This window comes from Tripterygium wilfordii, chromosome 20 (genome assembly GCF_013401445.1).
Source record: "Tripterygium wilfordii isolate XIE 37 chromosome 20, ASM1340144v1, whole genome shotgun sequence".
NCBI lineage: Eukaryota > Viridiplantae > Streptophyta > Magnoliopsida > Celastrales > Celastraceae > Tripterygium > Tripterygium wilfordii.
In genome coordinates this window covers 8,071,986-8,097,935 of record NC_052251.1, presented here as the reverse complement: position 1 = coordinate 8,097,935, position 25,950 = coordinate 8,071,986, and the positions used below count along the sequence as shown (strand labels likewise).

Sequence of the window (25,950 nt, the reverse complement as noted above, 5' to 3'; positions counted from 1 at the left end):
TTGAGCTCGAACTGAAACGGTTTATTTAAAGGATTTGTTCCTATGTAGCCCTAGGGTCCACCCAACCTGGGCTTAACGACAAGAACCCATTTGACTGAAAAGGAACAAAGCATTTCCGCAACAACTTTTCTCAAACTTTATCAATATCTATAATCTCTATATTCGAGGTTAATATAACATGTTATCACTAGAAGATAAATCATGTTATATTTTTGTGATCGAAAATACAAGTGTTACAGTTTAGTAGTCTAAAGTTGAAAATTATTTTATTTTGATAACTCAGGCTTATATTTCCACTTTTGGAGTTTCGGTTAGTCAACCTATCATCATCACCCAAATATAAGCCATATTTACATTTTTGTCGCTGAAAGTTCAAACATTACAATTTAATAAGCTGAAGTTGAAAATTATTCGATTATTGTAACTTAGACATATTTTCGCACTTTCGATCAGTTAACTCACATATGTGACAGGTTGATAGTTAAATGAAATAATGGCATGAAAAATAATTTTCCACGTGGAAATAATTGGTTTTTTTTTTTAAAAATCATTGCAATATACTTGTAGTTACCGTTATATACATAGATTGCACATATGAATGTTCCAAATCAATTCTTGGAGGTGCGTTTTTGTTCTAACATCCGAAACATAGGTGCATCAAATTGTCCAAAATAGGATGTATGGGATCACTATGGTCATTCCCGGCTTGACAAAAAATGTTTGCTTAGAATTTGATGAAAAATCGCGCTTGAAGTGAGTTTTAAAAAAAAGATGCACGGGATCACTGAGACGAGCCTGCCCGACCCATGAAGGTTTCGAGCTAGCCCACTTCACACCTCTACAAACATGACCAATATTTTCTTTGAAACTATTAAGTTTGAGAACATAAAAATAGAAAGGACAATACTACATCCTCCATTTTGTAACCCCAAAATACCTCCAAATCTACGTGACATTAAAATAACTATATTGATTAAAAACACACATGTAGGACTTACTTCACATTAAATGGGTTTTTTTTTGAACTACCATTGAGAAATATGCTTCTCATTAGAATCAAACATTGAGTACACATATGTCTAACCCAATCGATTGATGATTATTTTTTTGGGTTTCAAGCATTATTCAAATAGAAAATAAAATAAAATAAGTTTTTTTGGGGTTTCAAGCATTATTTAAATAGAAAATAAAATCAAATAAGTTTTTTTTTAAACCTCTACAAACGGGGCCCATATTCTCTTTGAAACTTTATTGACTTCGTTATCAGGCAAACACGTGCTGATGATGCACGGAAGCAAAACCTGCAGAAAATCATGTTAGAGCGCCTTAAAAATGTGGGTGCGCGAGAAATCCTCCTAACCACATGAAGAATAAAAAAACAACCCACGGGGGAATCAATCAACACACGCCAAGAATCTTCTTCACTCCCAAAAGAAACCGAAGCCTTGCATCAACAAGGAACAAACAACCTTCAATCTAAACTACCAACAAAATACGCAAGAACGAAAACCCAAATCAAATACCCAACACAGAACATTCCATATTTCCTCAGGAAAATCCCCTATTTCGTGCTGTTTAGAGTCAGGTAAGCAACCTAATCTTTCCTTCTCTGTGGGTTCTATTATGCTTTTTGCTGATATTATTGATGATGGGTTTTTTGAGTTATTGATTATTTTTCGCCACTTTGTTATTTTTGATACCCTGTATTTCACTGGTTTTATCTATGTTTTTTATATTGGTCTGGACAACATCATCAATTTGGTTTCATTTTCCTTCAAATTGCCTCTGTTTTATTCTCTAGTAATGACTGAAAATATGTTCTTTATTTTATCTTCTCATCGTCTAAAATCAAGAAACCTATTTTCCTGATGATGGAGCCTCTCAAGGCTAATTCATGGTAATGTTTGTCCTTGTTATTCGTGAGGTTGGAGACTCATTTCTTAATTTAGCCTTAAGTATGGCACGTACTTGAGTTTGTGTGCTTCATAAAAGGACTATTCAGAGGCAGATTGAATTTGATGCGTCTCTTTGAGCTATATATTATTGGTATATATGTGCTTATACACTTGCACTTTGATTCACAATCACTATTGTATATCCAAATTCTAAATGCTAACAAGATTAGAATAGACCACCTAGGAGATAAACAATAATTGATTGATGAATTAGTTGCGTTGGTTGATTGCTTTGGTCAATTTCCCTCTCCATACAGTTGTATATGAATGAAAAAGACCTTGGAAGGATGAGCGTTGGATTGAAAACTGTGAGGTGGTTGTTTCGATAGAAATAAGGTGTTATTGAAGAGCGATTGAGATAATAACTTGATAGAAGAGCTGAAGAGTTATGTTGATGAACGAGAAAAAGATTTTGATAATTTTTTAAGACATTGGAATTCACTGCCAAGGCTCATCACCCAATATGCCCTTAAACTTGTCTATCATCAAAAGCCATTTAATGTGTTTAACATATGAAATACATGATAGATCGTTCACAACTTCTTTAGGATTAACTATATAGTTTAGGAAGGTTCATAATAAAAGAGACCTATATGAATCCAAGAGAGACTTGAGACAATTTTGGGGACTAAGACAACTCTATGGTTGCCAGTAGGTACTTTTACCACAACCACTAAAGGTAAACAAAACCCATGCAGAAAGCTCCCATAGTGGGCAGGGTCGCTAACAAAAAATATGTACGCTACACCACATAATATGTGGAGAGGCTGTTTCCAGGAATTAAACCTGTGACCTCCAGGTTGCACCCTTGCAACTCTACCACTGTACCACAACCACTACGTTCCAAAAATTGTTGTAGTCTTCCTTCTTTGCAGCTTAAAAACCTAGAGACTTTAAGTTTTGAGCCCTCGATACAACAGTGGACACATGATGAGAACCTCATTCTCTGTCATTGGATAAGTGGGCTGATAGCTGAAAGTTTGTTATTGTGAATGTAATATGTTGATTTTGTTGGACCCATTGACAAGATTAATGTGGCAAAATAATAAAATGAAAAAAATTGTGGACACAAGAATTTAATGTGGTTCTGCTTTTAGCATACGTCCACGGGCAAAGACGGCAAACAATTTTCACTAACAGGAACAAAGATGGAGAATACAATATTGGCTTGAACACTCTCTCACAATCACACCCCAAAATACAACCAAATACCTCATTATATTTTCACACCGGTGTGTATTAACTCTACACTCTCAAGCACCCTGAAAGAGGGTACCAACTTGAGAGCAAAGCATGAGATATAGATAAAAAAGAGGGAAACCAATGAAGCTTGACTTATGCTGCAAATCATGCCATTATGAATTCATCTGTAAATCATGGGTGTCGTGAATCATGCCGAACTGCACGCCACCTAAAAAGACAACAAGTCACATTAATTTGACTTGTTCTTTTCATGAACCAAAATCAAGCCTTTCACGGATGGCAATTTGACTTGTGTTTCCTTGAAATCAATTCAAGCCACGCTCGTCATTTAATTCAAGCCACACTCGTCATTTAATTCAAGCCATGCTTGACATTTTGTCTTCATATATCAGATTCGAGCCACGCAACATAATTAGTATTTTATCTCGCAAAAGTTTTAAATCAGTTGGCGCCCCTTTGATGCTGCTATACTTTCAATAATTTTTTTTTAACCCAAGAGACAAAATCAGGTTTCTGTGAATACTATAAGTTGGTGGACTTCTGAATTTCTTATGCATATGCCCCTTTATGTTGTGTTAATGGTTTCTGATGGTAATGCTTATGTTTTAACTATCAATACTTTACTTGATTGTGTCGTTTGAATCTTATTTACTCTCTCCTTTTTTTTTTCCTTGCACCTGCAGATCTATTGATCTCCTGATTATCAAGAGTGAGATAAGATTTGTTTCTGAATTCTGATATCTCGATTTCTTCTTCGCCATCTTGTTTCATAACATCTTGCGGATCTTTTTGAATGTGCTTGTTCTTGAACCTGACAACTGGAATTGGTAAATATTAGCAATTTATATTTCTGAATATTCTTGAAAAGTGAGTGAATTTAGGATTGCAATAATATATTTTTGAATTCAATTATCACAATTCAATGAGTAAGTGTTCGATGCTTTATGGTTTATAGCAGGTTGTTGGATTTGAGTTCTAAAAGGATTAAAATAATAAAATGTCTTCCCCAAGTAAGAGGAGAGAGATGGACGTGATGAAGTTGTAAGTCACTTCTTGTCAATTACATATTTAAAATGTCTATTGGGTGGAACTTTTTTTGGATATTCTCGAGTTACCCATGTTTCTCCTATTTTTTCTATTGTATATGGCCTTCTTTTATGTTTTTATTTAGTTTGAATATTGTTTTTGAGATTGGGAGAGTTCGTAAGCAGTAATTGTTGGAATGTTCTTTGTACTATAGTTAGATCTTGAATTTATTTTACATCAGTAGAAAAGGATAGAAAAGAAGATGCATTTCTACAACCGATAAGACATAGAAAGTTGTGGCTAAGATTGATGATGATAATTTGATGAATAGGATGACAAGAAAGTTGTTTGGGCTTCCATTATCTCTAATGAGGTGATGTGGACTTTGAATCACTCAATTAAGTGGTTGAATCACCATGGGAATCCCAACATAGATGATTTGAAAAATTATTATTGGTTCAAGTAGCACTTTCAATGATTTGTGGTAGTTTCAATGGAAACTAAAACGATCATTTGGATGAGGCATAGGGAAACTATCAGCCAACTGAAGTTTAGAAAGTTTATTCGTTCAGAAATTAAAATGTATAATGTGAGTGGTATACAAATTTTGCAACCATGAACATGTCTGATTTAGAAAGTGGGTTAAAACCTTAACTTGTTCATACTATGGTTATATCAAGGAGAAATAAGTTATGAAACTGTTTCATGGAAAGTTATGTTATTGCAACTTAGGGGCCCATTGGTCCAAAATATGGCAACAGGCTCTTTGCATTAATGCAAGGTAAATTCTCTTTTAGGATCCTCTCACAATTGCAAGATGGTTGCGCGTTGGATATTGTTTTCCCTTCCATTAGGTTATGAAGCCTTGTATTTACTACAGAGTGAGGGCATGGCAAAATATTTGATTGCTTGTATTATGAAATCATGTGGAATCTCAACATGGATGTTGCTGCAAATGGAAATGTGCATGCCTGTTAGATGGACTTCTTGATGCAAAAGATATTTCAGTAACTGCATAATGGACTAAATTGAATTAGAGCTGTTCTGTTGATTATTATTATTAGGACTAGAATTTATGACCTTTGTGGTTCAACATTTGTTTCAATCAGGTATTTTTCAGATTTTATGACATTGTTACTGTCCATATTTCTCTAACGAGTCTTTGGCACTTCAGAAATGTTGGGTTGTTTTATTATCATATCGTTGTTGTATATTGCTATTGATTTGCCTAAGTGCGATGTCGCCCTATTTGTAGATGTTTTTCCATTTATTTAACAATTAAAGAGTTGGATAATTTGCAATATCGTTCATGTGGCTGCATTTTCACAAATTGAATGTAGAGTGTTCTCTTTTTGATATTTCTTATCTGCCGTGTTTATGTTTTTCAGGATGATGAGTGATTATAATGTGGAGACAATAAACGATGGTCTCAATGAATTTAATGTGGAATTTCATGGGCCAAAAGAAAGTAATGTCTTTCCTTTTGTCCCTTTTTAGCATGATTTGCAGTTTTATTGCTTTGCTGTGTATTTTTGTGTGATTGAATGAATTCATGTTTACATGGTGCATCCTAGTTTAAGATTTATAGATGAGCTCAGATCTGTTACTCATCATTTGCTGTTTTAGGTAAGTAGAAACATGTTGGGTTTAGTAACCTTGCATGGAGACATATATTTCTAGCATTCTTTACAAGGGTTTGAAAAGATGAAAAGGTTCTAATGATAAGAGTTGCTAATAAAATTGACAGGACACAAACTCTTCATAAAGATTTTAAAGGCTAATCTTTGAAACTATTGCACGGAATTGCTCTATCAATGAAAGGAAGACTTTAAAGTAAACTTTTAAAGGGTTAACCCTCCTATTTCCCCCCACTATTATTGGTTATTAGTTCAAGGATGACTCATATGTTTGATTAATTAATCTTTTTATTTTACATTTTTGTTCTGGTTGATTGTTAAGACGTTGATATGAGAGAGTTCTAAATGTAGTTTTTGTTAGTTGATATGAGAAAGTTCTAAATGTAGTATTTCTTACCCTTTTTGTTTTCTTTTTCTAAATGGACGTTTCTTGCCACGGCTTCTCTAAGTTTCGTTATTTGATTGCTCATTTAAAATGTTGTTCGATCATAATGGTTCTTGTATGATTTCATAGGCCTTTATGAAGGTGGGGTTTGGAAAATCCGTGTTGAGCTTCCTGATGCTTATCCGTACAAATCTCCTTCTATTGGTTTTGTGAACAAGATATTTCACCCAAATGTCGATGAACTGTGAGTATATTACTTTCACGAGAATACTTATCCTTAGTTTTATTTAACCAAAAATGGTACAAGAGAAACTTTTGATTCCTATGAACATTTTGGTGGAACTATTTTTTACCATCAAGTACTAGAACATTTATTTTCTTTGTAACTTGCCTCTGCTGGGCTTGAAATTCAGATGGCGATATGGATATATTGTCAACTTTCTTTTATGATCATTGGGAGTTGAACTTTTGTGGCGATATAGCGTCCTAATTTTTTGAATTTCTATTTGCAGGTCTGGCTCGGTATGCTTGGATGTTATTAATCAATCGTGGAGTCCAATGTTTGGTAATTATCTGTTAAAAGCCATGAAACAAAGAAGTTATTAAATGCATTTTCACACTATTTACACCCACACAGTGACACAAATACAGTTTGTTTTTGCTCATTATTTTCATGAATGGCATTCATGTTCTTCTATGTTGGCTTTTCTAGGATTGCTTTTATGTTAAAGAAATTGTCTTCTGTATGCAGATCTTTTAAATGTTTTTGAAGTTTTTCTTCCTCAGCTTTTGCTCTACCCAAATCCTTCAGATCCACTTAATGGTGATGCGGCTTCATTAATGATGAAGGATAGAAAACAGTATGATCAAAAAGTGAAAGGTAAATTTTGTTTTTTGGCTGTACTATTCTGCTATCGTCTTGAGTGAGGTCTACTTGGGGTGAGTGAACAGAGCTGCTGGCAAGCAGCTCGAGTGGGGCACTATAAAGGCTTGGCTTGGGCTTGGTTCGTTAATAGAAGAGCTGAGCTATAGAGCTTAACTTGGAGCTCATTTAACATAGAAACTCCTGAGTGGCTGTGTTCGATCAGTGAACGAGCTAAGTCCGAGTACACTTTTGATCTCAGCTCGGCTCATTTACACCCATAATGCCTAAAAGGTTTTTAAGGCGATTATGTTCTTTGTTATGTATTTGTAATGGTGAAAAAGAGTGTTGTGGTTAACAAGAGTTTGATATTTCCTTTTATCTGTTCATGACACAAGCAGAGGTTTCATATTTAACTGTCTGATGCCAGATTTTTATTAGTTAAGCACAATAGTGAATTAAACACAAACATGAACCATGCATCAACTCTGTGATATGGCTGAGGTTGAAGTGTTCAACTGTATCATATGAGGTGACGTTTTTTGTTTGCGGATAATTCGAGGAAGTGTTTTTGCGTCATAGTTATGTCTTTTGCAAGGAATGTTAATAGTCTCTTATTCGTTGAGCAGAGTACTGTGCGCGATATGCAAAAAAGGAGAACATCGCGAACTCGAAATCTGACGATGAAAGTGGTGAAGAGGAGATCAGTGATGAGGAAAGTGGATCAAGTGAAGATGAAATTGCTGGCCCCGTAGATCCATAATCAAGTTAAATGTTCTTTAATCTTGTTGTAGGGACAGCAATAGAACTTATAGTTCTAGTCCATTCTTTCCACTGTATTTTAGTTGTGTAACTGCGCATTTGCTTGTAAAATTATGTTGACAAAACCAATACCTTAATGAAAGCTATTGTTTTAACAAGGTTGGATGTTTTTTTTTATCCATGTGTTCTTCAGCTATCCAGTGAACAACTGGGTGAATTTTACGTTACCAAAAAAAAACGTTGAAGGTTTTTGTGACATGCCTATCGAGCCTTGTTAAGGCATCTGCAATATCTTTGGTGAAAAATGTGTTCTTTATCGACAAATAGAAGGGCTGCCGTAGAGCTTCTATTCAGATAATCATGAATGGGCAGTCTCACAAACATTGAAAAAGACGCATACAATTTCACATGGATCACGTGGGTCTACGATTTCACATGAATCATACATATCTATCATAATATTTGAGATAGTTGGGACAAAAAAAACATCGAGATCCTTGGCATTTTCGATCATGAATTGTTTCGATGTTAAATTTGACTTGTTCAGTGTTTGGTGAACAATCAAAATTTAACTGAATTTTAAACAAGAAAGAACCACTTGTATCACACACAACAAATAGTGATTTTTCCTTTTGGAGCTATGTATCCAAAAAGCTGTATCCAGTGAAGCCAGCCTGACATAGACTTCAATATATTCCTGACTGTTTCAAGCTGCCGGCAGCGGCATTTTAACGCGTTGCTTTGGTCAGTATTCAATCTATAGTGGTGGTTGGCAACGTCAAGCCGGCAACCACATTTTTCTATTCTTGTTAGTTTCTTCTTTGTTTTATGCAGTACCATTCAGCCATGCTTACTTGATAAAGCAAAATCATATTTCTACGACCTTTTGCGGAAACTGTGATTGTCGATGAGATCAAAATGTCTCGGATTCCCATCTGGGTACTCTTTGTATTGATGTTAGTCCTGTTTCCCTTGCCTGCAGATGCAGAAGATGAGCAGGTGAAGGCGGCATTAGTACAATTCATAGAGAAACTTTGGGGAGGAAATGCACAGAGGAATCAAAGCTGGGGTTGGAACGTGGGTTCGGATCCCTGCAACGATCAATGGCTTGGTGTTACTTGTGATTCGCGTTCCAAGACTGTCAGAAAAATTGTTCTAAATAAGTTAAATTTGGCTGGAACTCTTGATGCTGGTTCTCTATGTGTGGCAGCGTCTGTTTCTCACTTGAGCTTGGAAGGGAACAACATTTATGGCTCTCTACCTGGAGAGATAGGGAATTGTACAAATCTTACTCATCTGTACTTGAGTGGTAACAGATTCACTGGCAGTCTTCCTGAGTCTATGTCAAGATTGAGTAATCTGAAGAGGATCTACGTATCGAACAATGGTTTTTCGGGGCAGCTTCCGAATTTGTCTCGGATTTCTGGCCTGCTATCCTTCATTGCTGAAAACAATGAGCTTAGTGGGGCAATACCAAGTTTTGATTTCTCTAATCTTCAGGAATTCAATGTCTCCAACAACAACTTCAGTGGACCAATTCCTGATGTCCAGGGGAAGTTCTCTGCAGACAGCTTCTTAGGCAATGTTGGATTATGTGGGGAGCTACTATCAAATGCATGTCCACCTTCTTCTCCAACACCACCAGCACCAGCACCAGCACCAAAAGAGAAGCTGAAAGAATCATCGACGGATCGAACTCTTATGTACTCAGGCTATGCGATTCTTGGTCTAGTGGTTGTGGTCTTTGTTGCCTTCAAAGTAGGAAGTAAAATGAGGTCCAAAGAAGAAAAGTTGGGTGAGAAAAAGAAGGGGAGGGCAGTGAGTACTAGTAGCGACAAGCCGAGCGGGATTTCTAGTGACTACAAGACTGGTACCACCAGATCAGAGTATTCAATCACTTCTGCTGAAAGCGGTATGGCTTCGTCGATGCTTGTACTTCTTACGAGTCCTGTCGCTAAGAGATTGAGGTTCGAGGACTTGCTTCGAGCACCAGCAGAGCTGCTTGGCAGAGGAAAGCATGGAAGCCTATACAAAGTCATTCTTGATGATGGAACAATTGTGGTTGTGAAGAGGATCAAAGACTGGAGCATTTCAAAAGACAATTTCAAGAAGAGAATGCAAAGATTAGACCAAGTGAAGCATCCCAAAGTTCTACCAGCTGTTGCCTTTTATTGTTCAAACCAAGAGAAGCTTTTGGTTTATGAGTATCAGCAAAATGGCAGCCTCTTCAATCTTCTCCATGGTATGGTTTTTTTCTTTCTCCTGTTCTCATGCCTACATAAAATCTAAATGTTGAGTGGTTGATATATATACATATATATATACACAATGATCTCATGGTCCAGTATATCAATGGGTCTTTCTGTTTCAGGATCGCGACATGGAAGGCCGTTTGATTGGGGAAGCAGACTGAATGCTGCAGGCAGCATTGCTGAAGCGCTGCAATTCATGCATGAGGAATTATGGGAAGATGGGATTGCTCATGGAAACCTGAAATCTTTGAACATTTTGTTTAACAATGCTATGGAGCCACAGATAAGCGAATACGGCCTAATGTTAGTCGATAATGAAGATCGTTCCTTACTCTCCAAAACCAATCTTGCAGGCTATGTACAGAAACAGAACTCATTCAATGTTGATATCCACAGCTTTGGATTGATTCTTCTTGAGCTTCTGACTGGGAAATTAGTACACAGTAATGGGATCGATTTGACGAATTGGGTCCAATCAGTTGTTAGAGAGGAATGGACTGTTGAAGTTTTTGACAGAGTTTTGGTCTCAGAGGGTGCAAGTGAAGAGAGAATGGTGAACATGTTGCAGGTAGCTTTGAAGTGCATAAATCCTTCACCCAGTGACAGACCAACCATAAATCAAGTTGTGAAAATGTTAAATGCAATCAAGGATGAAGAAGAAAGATCCATTAGCTCTGATGCATAGCATAACAACTGAACATCCTTACTCAATTGTGTATTTTGTAATACAAACAATTATTTTCCTTCAATGTTTTATGATCATATAATTACAATTTATTGGCTCTAGTTTGCAATACTATCTTTAGGGAAATATTTCATAAATATTTGTACAGAAATCGTGGATGGGAAAAATCCTATGTTGAGTCAGCATGACACGTGGAAAGGCATGAACTGCAAGAAAGTTTCCATACATGAGGATAGTTGTAGTAATCCATGAAGATTCAGATTTAAATTCAAACAACGAGATCGAGAGAGGATACAATGATCTTCACAAACATAAGTAGCACTCCGATCCGCTTCCACGGCAAACCAATAAAATGTTTTGTACTCTCTCAACAAGACCCTCTTATATATATAGAATGCACTTGACTCAAATGAATGAATGATTGAATTATTTTGATCCGTTCTTCAAATGCAAAGGTGGGATAGTCAAAAGAAGCAACATGGTTAGCCATACAATACATCAATTTTTTTTAGATGTATGTAGTTATAATGTATTATTTCTTCATTATGTAGGGTGGCTCATCTGCTGGATGTGAAGCAAGTGGTGCAGGCACATCTCCCACAAGAGGACACAGAGAAGCAGCCACAAGGAGAGGAGCTTGACTTACAACCCTAAATCTCTGTATTATAATCTAATGTGGGATGTAAAGTAAATGCGAAGGACCGAAAGCTCTAGCCAATAAAGTGAGCACCACTGTTTTAATACTATATATTCAATAAAATATTTATTTTATAAAAAATTAAAGTGGGCTCCCTGTTTGAGTAATATACAAAACAATAGTGTTAGGTAGTATAATGGTAGACCATGAGAGTCAAAGCCTCTTGAACGAAATTTTAAAACATTTTAATTCTCAAAATACATGTTAGATTTTTTTAAAAAAATTATATATTCAAAATTAACGCATAAAACTCTTTCTAACAAGATCCATTGTAGATGAGTTTTATCAAGGTGAATCTTAATTCCATTATTTTTTTTCAATAAAATTTCAAAAACAATGAATTCAGAACTAAAACAATGAATTTTAGACTATTTTTTTTAAAAAACAATGAAATCTATATTAAAACAATAAATTTTAGACAATGAATTATGGGATAAAAAAGTGGAATAAAGCTATTACATATGTTGGGCTACATGTAATTTTCATATATATAAATAATAAATTATTTTGACAATAATATTTGAAAATATTTATAATAAATTTATAAGTAGTAATAATATATTAATTAAATTTAATAACAAAGTATATTATAAAAACATAGAATATAGTATTATAAAATTTAAATAATATTTTATTCAACATACATTAATTAAATTTAATAACAAAATATATTATTAAAACATAAAATATTGTATTATAAAATTTAAATAATACTTCTATTCAACATAGCCTAAGCTCAAATTTTCCATAACTTTTCTGTTAAGATTATAAGTCCCCGTCTGAAGCGAACGTTATAGCATAAACCAGAGTCTCCAGAGCACACAAGAATCTCTTTGTAAGCCCAATTTTTATCGTTCTATCGAGCACCGTAGCTAAACACTGTAGTTTAGATTAGCAGTTTGATTTCTTCGTTTTAGATTAACATAGCTAGGGTTTCTGCTCAAATCCTCCTTACTGGTTCTGGGCAAAGATTTGACACTAGTGCTTTTACAATTCCAGGAACTTGTGTTTCTTTTCTGTGTATAGAATGGCGACCGAACCGAAACAAGCGACTGAGGATGTGAAGATCGACCTGTTTGAGGATGACGATGAGTTTGAGGAGTTTGAGATCGATGAAGGTACACGAGATCCCTATTTTTTGCAATCGTTGTAGTTATATATGAAATCCATTTTTCCTACTTCCTGTTCGTTCAGCTCTATCAAGTGCTGATCGTGTAAATAATTCGAGTGATCCGTGATTGGTTGTTAATGGTTACCGGCAAGGTACTGTTTGTTGACACATAAATCGGAATTAGGGTTTGTAAAATTTGAAAGATTAATAAGAATAAGGTCAGAAGCACTTATTTCTTGGTTACAGAGCACCTCATTGAAGGATAGGGTGCTTTGCCTAATCCAATATATTCTTCTTGTGGTTTTTCAGTGAATTAGAAGAGTCGTCTTGTCTTCTGTTTATTCTAAGGTTACTGTTTAGGAGGATTTTCGCAGGAAAAAATTCACTTGCTGCCGCAGCTGCACCTATCACTATGGTTTTGATAAAATCCATAAAGTTTAGGGTTACATGGGTTTCTGGGCTGACATTTTAATGCGATGGATAGCTATAAAATTATAAACCATGTGTGAGGAAACGACAGGTATTTCAAGGCGTTGATACATGATTTTTCTGATGGTACTCAGCTTTTGTCTTAATACTTATCCTTGAAAGTCCAGATGATTACTGTGGTGTAGCCTTTATTAATGCTTAGAATTCCTATAACTTCCTATCTGGTGAACTAATTGTACTAGGGAGATGGTGTTTCTTTTGGTCAGGATAACCTAAATGCTCCTTGTAACAAATGTGGATAAATGAGAGATCAAAAATTTATTGACCTGTGTGTGTTGTGGCTGTCCCATATTCAGAGAATGATCTGTCGGTCGAGATCTTATCACAAAAATTTGGGGATGGAGCACCGCAAAGTGTTTATTTATTTCTTTTCTACTTTTTTTTTAATTCAAACCTACAAATCTGCCGGACTTTTACCAAATTTTCCCAATTATTCTTTCACCATAAAGTGCATTTAGGAACAAGAAAGAAACACGTGGGTGGGTACTCTTTTTAGACCAAAACAGAGGAAACAAAAAGGCTTTAATGGGAAGAAAGACGAGGAGATGGAGCTAATTGCTTTTGAAAATAGTTCTGGATAGATATATGGAGCCAGTTGCCAGGCCAGAGCACCGAAGGGAATTTGTCATCGAGAGAGGGAGTGGTAGAGGGAGAAACAAGTATCTGAGATAGTTGTGGAAAGACGGCAAAGTATGCAGATAATTAATAATGCTAGAAACTTAGTCTTAGATGCAAAATAGATAAACGATATTCTGTGATATATTGCTATTCTGCCATGTTTTGTTATTCGTTCAATCTTTTTAGTGTATTTTGTTGTATCATCGTTAATTGCAATATTCTATCTGCACATTTTGTTATCTTTTTAGTGTGGTTGGAGAATTTGACTTGTTTGAAGTGTCTCTTTAATGTTGACGTTTTACCGTCTTGGCTGTGTTTATTTAATGTAAAAAGTTAGATAACTGGTTGTGCAGGAGTTCTAACTATATTTGATGACAGAGTGGGAGGACAAGAACGAAGCAAATGAAGGGACACAGCAGTGGGAAGATGATTGGGATGATGATGATGTCAATGATGACTTCTCACTGCAGTTAAGAAGGGAACTGGAAAGCAACAATGAGAAGAAGTGAGCTGACTTAATCAACTTGTTGCAGCTACAAGTTGTTCTTTCAAGAAATTATGATTATGCTTTTCAAACTTTCGTTGGTATATTCTATATGTCCAAATGCACTTAAATTGAACTTTAAACTTGGAGGCTAGCTACCAGTAACAAAATTGTTTCATTGCAATTCTGTTGTGTAGTTGAGGCAGATAAGTTATTGTGTTTGCGGGAGATTTTTACGTTGGATCTGGTTTTCTTATAAGATTACCTGGTGTTGGTTTAGAGATTAATTGTCCGAAGACTCTGAACTGCTGGAGTGTATTGCAAGTGATTTGGCATGCCTTGGTAGTGATCCTATTGATCCAGGTATGCAGTGTTACTTCAGACATTTTCATTGTATTCTTGTCGATTGGATCGGTGAAGTTGTTTTGCTACTATTTCACCTGGCTTCACTAATCTTTAGATTCCATCGTTGTCAGCAATGCCTTTTCTTCGTGGTGCATATTTCCTACATTAGGTTCTTAGCTTGTTCACTTGGTATTTAGGCCAGATTGAGATTGTGCTAGTTTTTCTACGAACTAGCTGTTGCTCAAAGTATTTTCTCACTACAACACCAAGCTTGTGACTATTAATCCATTTCATTTCTTATTGTAGATGAACCTTTATACACGTACCTATGCGGGACATCACCCCACTCTTTTTTTTCTACTAGATTGATATACATTTCAACTTCCTTTTTTAACTTCTTGGATATGTACTTGTACTTTTTGTTTCTCGGTGCTTTGAAAGTCTCTCGTGAACATAGGGTTTCTCGGAGAGTGGCGTCGTGCTTCGGCAATTGACGAGTCTCATTGGATAGTTTATCTTCCTAGAGGAATTTTTTCTTTCTTACTTTTGTAGTTTCTATACATAGCCTATTGCTAGTTTTGGATAGTTGTTTCTGCAAGTTTTCGGAAACCATCCTCCGGCTATGGAAGATCCAAATTTGGAAAAATTGATTGATAAATTGGCACTGATGGAAGACAAGGACTGTGAAGAAGATTTTGTATAGAAGTTTCTTGAGCAGGCAAAGGAAAAACAAGTATGTTGCAGATCTAGTCATTTTGCAGGTTTGTTGGCCTATTGACATCTTAGATCTATGTGATTCCTTTGGCCGATTAACAACTTTGGTTGCAACCTTCTTGTTTCGGTTCTCCCTCCGAGCTTCTCATGTTTGTTTCGTCTATACGTCTACATCCTGACACGGTTTACACTAAAAAAAAAAAAAATTCTTGTTTTACACAAAAATATCTTATAGGGACCAACAACCTTTATTATAACTAAGATCCTTGGTTTGTGTAGGATGAGAATACTATGTATTTATTTGTGCATTTTTCATGGAGCCTTAGAATACCATCTTTAAAGCATATTTTATATGCTAAGCAATATATCCTTCCACTATCTCTTGGATCTTAAGCACTCGCAACTTTTTTTTTTGGTTAAAATACATTTTACAATCTCAACCGCATTGATTCTGAAAACGTAATTGTTTCCGAAATCTAACATGTATTTTGAAAGATAAAATATTTTTAATTTAGTTTAAGAAAAGAAGGTTAAAAAAAAACAATGATGTCTTAAAAATAGAGATATTTTTGTCCAAAAAATAATATTCAAATTTTTTCTCGTCACATGGTGAGTCAGTTTTCCATGTCATGTCGAGATGAGCTAACATATTTAAACTTGGGATACCTAGAGATTTTTTAGACAAACAGAATCACACCAATGACGAGAAAATCCTACAACTAATTAGTAATTAATCAGCAATAAATAAGTTTACGTTTAATTTTTGTACCCTAAACTTGTCTCGATTAAATTAACATGAATCAAAATTAACCCTAAAGTCTAAACTCTAAACTCTCATCCATTTCTTTATCAAATAAATAAATAAATATCAAACAATTTAATGTATGTGGAACAAGAATCTCACCACCTTCTAAGGCCTCAATGCAATATGAAGGCCTTGAACTCCAATCTTTCAATAGAATATAAAAACTTCACTTCAATTCTTGATCACAACAAGAGAGTCAGTAAGTCCGACGACCACGGTGGTGACCGAGGACAATTTGACACTCAAGTTTAAATCTCATAGCGAGTGTGAGTATTTTTGTAAATGGATAAAGAATATCATACCTTGAGTTTCGTTCTCATTACAATCTTCCACCTCCGAATAGACCTCCAAGTACCTTGAGAGATAGTAAGGTAGTCGCTCACGCCTTCCCCTCGATTTGGCTTCATAATGAGAAGGGTGCTCATAGTCTTTGGCTCCCTACTTCCTGCTATGAATCTAGAAATGAATAGTTTGGCCAATTGCCTCTATGATTCGATTGATCATGGGGGAAGCTAGTGGAACCATCTCATAGGTGCTTGCCCCAAGGATGAGGGGAAGACCTTGCACAAGATTAATTCATCCCCCTCTCAGAGGGTCATACTCTACATGTAGCCTTCAAGATGGGCAGCGGGATACGTTTCGGCCATTGTACAACTCCAAAGTTGGGACATACATTCTCCTCAGTATTTCACATCTTCTAATCTCCCTGATGAATAGAGAGGTTGTCAAGTGCCTTCATCACCCTCTGATGCGCACGAGAAATCATGCCAATCCTGACCGCGTTTGGATCCCGTTCGGCCCTCAGCCTCTTCTCCTTGGAGCGCCGATCTCTCTTGGCTCGCTCTCAGCATACTGGGATCGCATCGAGCTCCAGTCCAAGTAGATCCCCTAACCTGGACGTGAGATCATGTGATCCCACGTTCTACTCTTGGAATTTGATTTGACTTGCACATAAAAAAACAAAAAGTTTCTTAAATAAATCATAAAGCTAGATTACTAAATAAATGTTATTACATTTTAAATTTAGTTTTTTTTTAAATATATTTTTTAATAATCAAATTATTTTCAAAATTTTATTCTATTGATAATTTTTTAAAGTTTGTAATTAGTGCCACGTGAACAACCGTAAACTCTAAATTCTAAACACTCAACACTCAACAAAAACATAATCTGTATTGAAATTGACCGAGAAATATGGGTGGATGTGGTTCAATATCGAAACCCAATAACACTTTACTACCATGAATTGCCATGACTTACGTCCCACCTAGTTTGCAAAAGACAAATTTAGCAATTCCTCTTATGTTTGCTCCGATTACTTTGCATGCGTTGACAACATGTTTCTTTCTCTTCATCTTACACATATATATATATATATATATATATATATATATATATATATATATATATATCTGATCACAGCAAACAAGTACTACACCTTTGTTTCCTTCACCTCACCTTTTTTTTTTTCCTTACACATTAATCTCAATTAGCCCGAACCAACTATTCAATAATGGTCGATAGAGAGGGAGCTAGAACCATCGTAGGCATCATCGGTACGTCTAAAACCTTAGTCGATCATTTTTACCATTTGTTTAGGATGTTTTTCCTCTCTACATTACACTAATTTCTTACTCTGCATGTATTTGCAGGAAATGTAATCTCTTTTGGGTTGTTTCTCTCACCAATGTAAGCTTATTTCTTTTTCTCAGACACAGAACAATAGCTTAATTGATTATATCTATGAACTTAGGGTGGATGTTAAGGTCGAAAGTTCGAACAAATTGGGATTATTTTCATTGGTTTTCCTAATCTTGTGGGCTTTCAGCCCACTTCTAGGAAGGGGTTAGGAACCCCATTTTCACCCAAATGGGTTTCGGCCAAGTTTTACATATATGTCGTTAATGTGGTGCGGGCTGTTCTGAAGGCTCGAGATTTATGCCTACTTCGAAAGGCATGCATGCTGAGCTTGGTGGTATCTCGAATACCAAAAAAAGTGTTCTTATCTATTTATAAGATTGCAAAATCTCTTAGAATGTGTATAAATGAATTGAAGTGTCCTCACTCAGTACAAATGACAAAAGGCTTCAATTGCAACCCTAATATAAATTTGTCCCCTAGATTGCAACTTCTAAATCCGCCAATGGCCGTCTTCTACCCTATGCAGGATGTCCAGTCCAGGCATATATATATGGGTTTTCATATAGTGTTAGAATAATGTGTATGTATGAATAGAAATGGAAAGTTTAATTGATACATTATATATTATTACATACAGTCCAACATTCATTAAGATATGGAAGCAAAAGGCAGTGGAGGAGTTCAAGCCTGATCCTTACCTAGCAACTGTGCTTAATTGCATGATGTGGAGCTTCTACGGCATGCCTTTCGTCCAACCAGACAGTATTCTTGTCATTACAATCAATGGTATCGGTCTCGCAATGGAGGTCGTCTATGTTTCCATCTTCTTCTTATACTCTCCCTGGCAAAAGCGGGTAATCTACGATCTTTAGAACTTGAATCTGCGGGAAAATTTTGATCTGGTTTTGTTTGACCTCGTACGTACTTACTCTGGTTTGTTTTGCAGCGAAAGATCATGTTGGTGCTGATGATTGAACTGATCTTCATGGCAATTGTGGTTTTCATAACCATATATTTTTTCCATACCACCAAAAATAGGGCTATGATTGTTGGGATACTCTGCATAGTCTTCAATGTGATTATGTACACTTCACCGTTAACAGTCGCGGTAAGAGAAATTATTTTTCATTAATCTTGGTACATCGTGTCATATGTTCGTGTGGTATTTCAAAACTAATGAAATAGTGTCAATTTAAGTAATTTGACTTAATTCTATATACATATACATCGAATTTCTTCATCATTGATTTTGCCTTTAATACGTTGTTAATAATTTCTTTTCCTTCTGTGTATTCATATATTGGCAGCGACGCGTGATTAGGACGAAGAGCGTCAAGTACATGCCATTCTCCCTATCACTTGCAAACTTTTGCAATGGATTTTGTTGGGCAATATATGCACTCCTCAAATTTGATCCTTATGTCTTGGTAAGTCCCATATTAAACAAATAATTAGTTTGCGATTCAAACTTAAATGTTTAATTAACAGAAGTTTAACCTTTTTTTTTTTTGATAAATTATGATAGATTCCTAATGGGTTGGGAACGCTTTCGGGTTTGGCTCAACTTATACTGTATGCATGTTACTACAAGTCGACTAATTGGGACGACGACGACGGTAGATCAGAAGTTCAAATGTCAAAAGCCTAACAAGAATATTAATTTTTCACATCTTATATTAGGGTTGACGATAAATAGTTACAATCATTTAGTACAACATTTTTGTTAAGTACCATATATGGTTATGACCTTAATTCCATTATTGTATTAAGGACAAGTCCTTCAATTAATTTCAATGCAACTTTTTTTGCTAAATGATCATTCTTTCAAATGTGGTTGTTGCAATTTGTTGTGAGATTTGTACTCCTTTTTGTTTAAGAAAAATTTAAGCGTTATTGATCTCTAATGAAGCTTACAATTGGTTTGGTGACCAAAAACAAGTGTTTATCTAAAAATGACATGTATTGGAATAAGAAATGACCTACTCTTATAGCAAAAAAAAAAAAAGTAGAACATGTATAATGAGACATGCATCTATCAAACTAGTATCTTCTTTAAACCCGAAAGGGTGGCGTCTTAGGAAGGTAAAGAGCCACACTTCTTATGAGATGCAGTCCCAATTTATTTTTGTTTTTGGATTTCGGTTAGATTTAATAATTCAATTTCTGTTTGAGGGTTACTGTTTTGATGGTTTTGTATCCGTATTTATAATTTTACCAACATCCATAAATCTTCATGTTTTACACAAAAAAATATATCTTATAGGGACCAATAACCTTTATGATAACTAAAGATCTTTGGTTTGTGGAGGATGAGAATACTATGTATTTATTTGTGCATTTTTCGTGGAGCCTTAGATTACCATCTTTAAAACATATTTTATATGATAAGCAATATATCCCTCCACTATCGCACTTGGATCTCAAGCAGTTGCTATTTTATTTTTATTTTTAAAATACATTTTACAAGCCCAATCGCGTTGATATGAAAACGTAATTTTTTTTCGAAATCTAATATGTATTTTGAAAGATAAAATGTTTTGAATTTAGTTTAAGAAAAGAAGGTAAAAAAGTAATGATGTCATAAGATGATGTAAAAATGTGTGGAAGATGAATTGGACTAGTAATTTTAAAGAAATAGGGGTATTTTTTCGTAAAGATAATATTCAATTTTTTTCAAACTTGGGATACCTAGATATTTTTAGACTAACAGAATCACACAACTGACGAGAAAATCCTGCAACTAATTACAAACTAATCAACAATCAATAACTTAAGGTTGTGTTTGGTATCACTTCCAAAAATTTTGAAAACAAAAATAAAAAACAAAAACATAAAACATAAAATGAAAACATCAAATTGAAACTTGTTTGGTTGAACACTTAAAACTGAAAAGAAAAATTGAAAACAAAAGCTGAAAGCATAAAACTGTAAAAAAAAAAAGAAAAAAAAAGAAAGTATGTTTATACTTTAATTTTCATAGTAATGGAATATATTCACACTACTATATTTTTTAAAACTACAGCCTTTGCCGTTTTTCACCATTGAAAGCATTAGCATAAAGAAAAAAATATAAGAAATAAAATAATAACCCAAAGTATATTTGATCATTGTCTTCATATCTCTATGCAATTTGCAATCTGAATCTTAAAGAAAGTGTAATCTATAATAAATGTTATTGGTTTTGTTTCCAAAACTTTTAAAAACCTTTTTTTCTTGTTTTCAAAAATTTTGAAAACCTGTTTTTGGTTTTCATAAAAACCAAAACAGAAAATACAACCAAACAATATTTTTTGTTTTTATTTTCTATTTTTTGAAAATTAAAACAAGAAACAAGAAACGAATGTGATACCAAATAGACCTTTAAATTTACGTTTAATTTTTGTACCCTATACTTGTGTCGATCAAATTAACATGAATCAAAGTTAACCCTAGAGTCTAAACCCTAAACTCTCATCCATTTTCTTATCAAATAAATAAATAAATATTTGACAATTTAATGTCTGTGGAACAAGAATCTCACCTTCTTGGGCCCCAATGCAACATAAAAACTTCACTTCAATTATTGATCACCTACAACAAGAAAACAGTAAATCTGACCTCCACGGTGGTGACCGAGGACGCTCCGTTAGTATTTTTGAAAATGGAGAAAGAATCTCATACCTTGAGTTTCTTTCTACTATTTATAATATGCATATTCTCCTTAAATCAAGGGATTTATTATTCTCTTAATAACCAGTTGCGAGATCTTCTCCATAATATCAGGGTTGAGATTGAACCGTCCAATACCTTATTGTGGCCGATCTCTTGCCTTTGTTGTGAGATCCATGCCGATCCCCTAGCTTGGACGTGAGATCATGTAATTGATCCCACGTTCTACTCTTTACTTGCATGATACATGTCGTCACCTCATTGGTCCCTTAGGTTAGATTTTTGATGTGGATTTTTACTCCTCTGCAATTACCCTCCAACCTTGGTTCCGACTTGTCCAAGCCGAGCCTTAATTCTGCTTGTCCAGCTAGTCCTGCGTACCAAGCAAATCTTGCTGTTCAATGGGCCTATACAAATGCATGCCCCCGCTTGTATTGAAGATAAACCCAAGTGTTCTTGGGAAGTTGCTAGGATTTTTTTGGTTCCAATCATTAAGCCAATCAAACTTCTCATGGAGCAACCTCTAAGGTTTTTGACAAATAAACCCAAGTGTTCTTGGGAAGTCCTTTGGACTTTTTTGGGGGAGATGACTCGTTATATCCTTCCGCCAAACCTCTCGTTGAGAAATCTCTAAGGTTTTTGACTTATAAACCTAAGTGTTCTTGGAAAGTCTCTTGGACTTTTTTGGTGGAGATGACTCGGACGATCTTTTCACCAAACCTCTCGTGGAGGAACCTCTAAGGTTTTTGATGAATAAACCCAACTACTCTTGAGAAGTTGACCGACACCAAAGTGTGTGTGTGTACTTACCCCAAGTGTAGGGTATCGTCAAGTAATAAACCGGTGAGTCCGGTATCGATCCACGAGGAAGCAATGCAAATTTGAAGTGAATGATATGCAAATGACTAGCTAACACTAATAAACACAATGAATATCAAATTAAAGCAAGTAAAAGAAATGGGCCGAATGACTCGGTAGCATGAGCGATTTTGTAATCAAAGTAAGCACAAATTGGATTTAAAACAATTAATTAAAAACCTAGTCTCTAATCCGTCCCGGTGACTACTCGGTTCTCATACTCAAGGTATCATTGCAAACACACACAACCATACACAATGCATTGTGTGATACTATCAATCATGCATATGCAAAGAGAATTGGGTTATAAGACTTCAATTCATACATGTAGGCCATCGGGTCTCTTAATCTACGATGAACGCAAAGTGATAAGCACCTAATATTATGAATTAATATTCCCCCTTGGGGCTTGGCTTGGCTAACACCCTAGTTTCACACTCAAAGATCAATTAACCATAACTCTCCCATGCACATTCCTAATTTAACCCAAAACCCCATCATCAATACACATAATTAATAGCTATGCAATGAAAAACTCAATTAATTAAGGAAATCATGCAATGGGTTTAACAATTCTCAATCGAACGCATTAGATGCAATCCCTAGACTAGACAATCCAAGAATACAAGCAAATATGTCATTCCCATAGATCCAATCACACAACTATCACGAAATTAAAAGAGAGAAATCGAAGCTACGATTCTTTGAGCATACCTTAAGTAATCGAAACCGAGCACCCACCGTTTGGGACTAGAAACTAGAAAGAGAACTTAGCCACTCATCATAATGGACATAAACATCAATTTTATAGATGAAAATCAATGTCTACACACGAAATCACCCGAAACCAAGAAAAACTTAGAGAGATAAATAGAGAGAAAAAAACAATACTCCTATGGTGGCTTCCTCTTCGAGAAGTCAATCCTCAAATTAAATCTCAACCTTGCAATATGTAGCCGTTGCACTTGCATTATTTTCCAAGTCTAGCTTTGCAAGATTTGAGTTGTCATGTGCACTTGCAGCCATGTTTGACCATTTGATTAAACTTGCACCAAATCTTGACCTTGGTATCTCCAACAATTTTGTCATCTTTGACCATTTGATCAAACTTGCACCAAATCTTGGCATTGGTATCTCCAACAATTTCCTTTTAAATGTGTGGCAACTTGCAGCCATCTTTGACTCCAAAAATCAAGTAAGATATTCTTTTAAGTCAAAAATTGCAAGCAAGAATGTTGTCTTATGCACAACCATTGGATTCACCTTTAAATGATCATCTTAACCCTTCAAGTCTTGTTGTAATCTAATCCATTCATAAAACAATTCAATCTCGGCCATAGATTAGTGTACCGTTGGAGCTTGTAGTCTTCAAGAATATCTTCATAATCTAAGTCCCGACACCTCACAGCAAAAAGTGCCCAATTCAGTCATTTAAGCCCGATTTCCTGCAGAACCAACGGGAAACATGTATAAGGGTAAAATTACTTTATTTAAACACAAATGAATCACTATAAGCACTAGAACCTCCTAATTAGATAGTATTAGGACCTCAAAATAGAGGTCCGGTCAGAAGTCCCTTGGACTTTTTTTGGAGGAGATGGCCTGGTCGATCCTTCCACCAAACCTCTTATGGATCGAGGAACTTCTAAGGTTTTTGACGAATGAACTCAAGTGTTCTTGCGAAGTCCCTTGGACTTTTTTGGTAGAGATGGCTTTGCCAATCCTTCCACAAAACCTTTCGTGGAGAAACCTATAAGGTTTTGACGAATAAGCCCAAGTGTTCTTGGGAAGTCCTTGGAACTTTCTGATGGAGATGGCCCGATCGATCCTTCCACCAAACCTCTCATAGAGGAACCTCTAAGGTTTTTAATGAAAAAGCCAGGGGGGACTTGTTTTGGAGAAGATGATCATCTTATTATTCATCTGAAATAATTGAAAGATAACCTTCTGTCATGTCAAATATGTTGGCTATATCAAGATTAACTTGTTCTTTCGACAATACTTTCTAATGTTGGGACCTATTTGTCCTTTTTAATATCACGTATCTTCTCTTTGTAAAGGTATTCAAGAGCTGATCATAGGTTGACAAAATTGTGATGTAATATTTCTCACAAATGCACAAGAATATGTATAGCACGGTGTATATCAGTATAAGGTCGATCCCACAGAGACTGGTCTAATTAAATTTATGTATCTAACCTAACAGTTGATATGAACTGATGTGGATGAAAAGTAAATACGGATGATTGATGATGAAATTAATTAAAACTAACGAGAAGCAAAATTCAGATTTTGTTATCAAAATGAGAAAAGTGCTAGGGTAATGATTTCACCTGACAATTCTATTACAAGCATTCAATCAACAAGCACATGATATATGGTTCCAATTCAAGGGTAATTTGTTGGTTCGTTCATTTACGGTGCCAAAAAAATCATTAAACAATGGACTAATCATGTTCGTTCACATTCGTTAATTCAAAACTAATAACTCGTTATAATCTAAAGAACTATAACAACCAACCAATCCTTTAAACCGTGTTCTCAGCATTCGACAATTGATTTCTCTAATTTTCCACTAAGACACATGAGTTATGTTCGTTCTTTAGTCTTAGCTAGGTGAGCCTAATTGTATACCCAATTGGTGATCAAGCAATCAAATAAACAATAAACTATAAGCATGGAAATTAAAGATAAGAATTATTGAATCAAAATCATGCACTCATCAAACCCTACCAATAAGATTTAGTTACAATCATCATCCAAGAATCAAAAACAAAACCAAAAAGAGAATACATAGAGTAAAGATGAAGAAACCCCCTTGGGAGTGATGGAATTGAAGTTGGGTAATAAGCCTTGATTCCTTGAACCTTTGTAAAAGTTTGGAGAGAAGAAGGTTTGCTGCCCAAAAAACTCAGAAAATATTGTGTATCACAAAATTTCATGGTCCCTTTATATAGCAGGGTTATAAACTATGAAACCTAAAAGAAATCAAAATTTACATTTTTCCTTGCCGGGGGCACTCGAACGGCCAAAATTCAAGCTGCTGTTCTCGCATGTACATTCTGGCCCGCTCAAACACTGGTGACGGCTCCAGCGCCCAAAAAATAGGCTTCTTTCAATTGCCTCCGTGCGGTTCCGTTCTATTTTTGCAAATCAAAACTTTTCTTTTATTGTATAATGGGTCCCACTTCTTTGACTTGTCTTTTCCTACTGTAGCTTAGTCTTCTCATAGTCGGGTCTCACCTCTCCTTTTATGCAAGATTGCTCGCACTTACAATGGTGCAAGTTTTGCTAGGCCATCAAAAATATATGAGATTTTGTGTTTTGTTGATGTGGCTGTATGAGAGATTGTGTTTTGGTGTAGTTTTTTGTTGTAGATAACATGAAGCCTCCATGTTGGATGAGAATGAATAATGTATAGGAATTTGTGTTTTTTTGATGTGGTTGTATTGGGAGACGTGTTTAACTTTATTTTTTGTGTAATAGAGGTGGGACCCAATATTAATTTTTGTCGGCTCAGCAAAACTTACACCATTGCAAGTGCTCTTGGAGTAACTACAATGGGTTATTATTGTGTGAACAACTCTAGCTCGACGCTGCAACTTCCTAAGTAGACTAACTTTATCAGTTATTGACTTACGCTTAAATTATTGTGTGAACAACTCTAGCTCGACGTTGCAACTAATATTGTCATCTTCAAGATCCCTGTTCTTTACTGTATACAAGATGTCGCGTGGCTTCATCATATTCTTAGACATATCTAACAATATCAT

The 25,950-nt window shown here is 35.4% G+C and overlaps 4 protein-coding genes across 7 annotated transcripts; all 4 read left to right on the top strand.

Moving 5' to 3' along the window:
* The first annotated feature begins 1,348 nt into the window (after window positions 1–1,348).
* LOC119986659 (ubiquitin-conjugating enzyme E2 4-like) lies at window positions 1,349–8,001 on the top strand. Of its 4 annotated transcripts, XR_005465319.1 has the most exons (9): window positions 1,349–1,585; window positions 3,842–3,985; window positions 4,114–4,199; window positions 5,573–5,652; window positions 6,336–6,450; window positions 6,719–6,771; window positions 6,958–7,086; window positions 7,464–7,600; window positions 7,698–7,836. XR_005465319.1 is itself a non-coding variant. In XM_038831305.1 (8 exons), exons 3-8 carry the CDS (start codon window positions 4,156–4,158, stop codon window positions 7,829–7,831), a joined length of 555 nt encoding a protein of 184 aa, XP_038687233.1. In that variant the 5' UTR covers window positions 1,357–1,585; window positions 3,842–3,985; window positions 4,117–4,155; the 3' UTR covers window positions 7,832–8,001. The 4 variants fall into 4 exon arrangements, 3 of the variants coding, with proteins under 3 accessions (XP_038687235.1, XP_038687233.1, XP_038687232.1); XM_038831305.1 differs by lacking the exon at window positions 7,464–7,600 and having other exon boundaries at window positions 1,357–1,585; window positions 4,117–4,199; window positions 7,698–8,001; XM_038831304.1 differs by lacking the exon at window positions 7,464–7,600 and having other exon boundaries at window positions 1,357–1,585; window positions 7,698–8,001.
* Window positions 8,002–8,748: 747 nt separating this feature from the next.
* LOC119986481 (probable inactive receptor kinase At2g26730) lies at window positions 8,749–10,775 on the top strand. The gene is made up of 2 exons (XM_038831047.1): window positions 8,749–10,072; window positions 10,202–10,775. The coding sequence occupies exons 1-2, from the start codon at window positions 8,749–8,751 to the stop codon at window positions 10,765–10,767; spliced, it is 1,890 nt and encodes a 629-aa protein (XP_038686975.1). The 3' UTR covers window positions 10,768–10,775.
* A 1,416-nt stretch (window positions 10,776–12,191) lies between these two features.
* On the top strand, window positions 12,192–14,453 carry LOC119986699 (protein DSS1 HOMOLOG ON CHROMOSOME V-like). The gene is made up of 3 exons (XM_038831361.1): window positions 12,192–12,299; window positions 12,464–12,582; window positions 14,061–14,453. The coding sequence occupies exons 2-3, from the start codon at window positions 12,492–12,494 to the stop codon at window positions 14,189–14,191; spliced, it is 222 nt and encodes a 73-aa protein (XP_038687289.1). The 5' UTR covers window positions 12,192–12,299; window positions 12,464–12,491; the 3' UTR covers window positions 14,192–14,453.
* Window positions 14,454–17,543: 3,090 nt separating this feature from the next.
* On the top strand, window positions 17,544–19,319 carry LOC119986917 (bidirectional sugar transporter SWEET5-like). Its single transcript, XM_038831607.1, has 6 exons — window positions 17,544–17,586; window positions 17,683–17,719; window positions 18,309–18,525; window positions 18,618–18,779; window positions 18,979–19,098; window positions 19,197–19,319. Exons 1-6 carry the CDS (start codon window positions 17,544–17,546, stop codon window positions 19,317–19,319), a joined length of 702 nt encoding a protein of 233 aa, XP_038687535.1.
* Window positions 19,320–25,950: the final 6,631 nt, after the last annotated feature.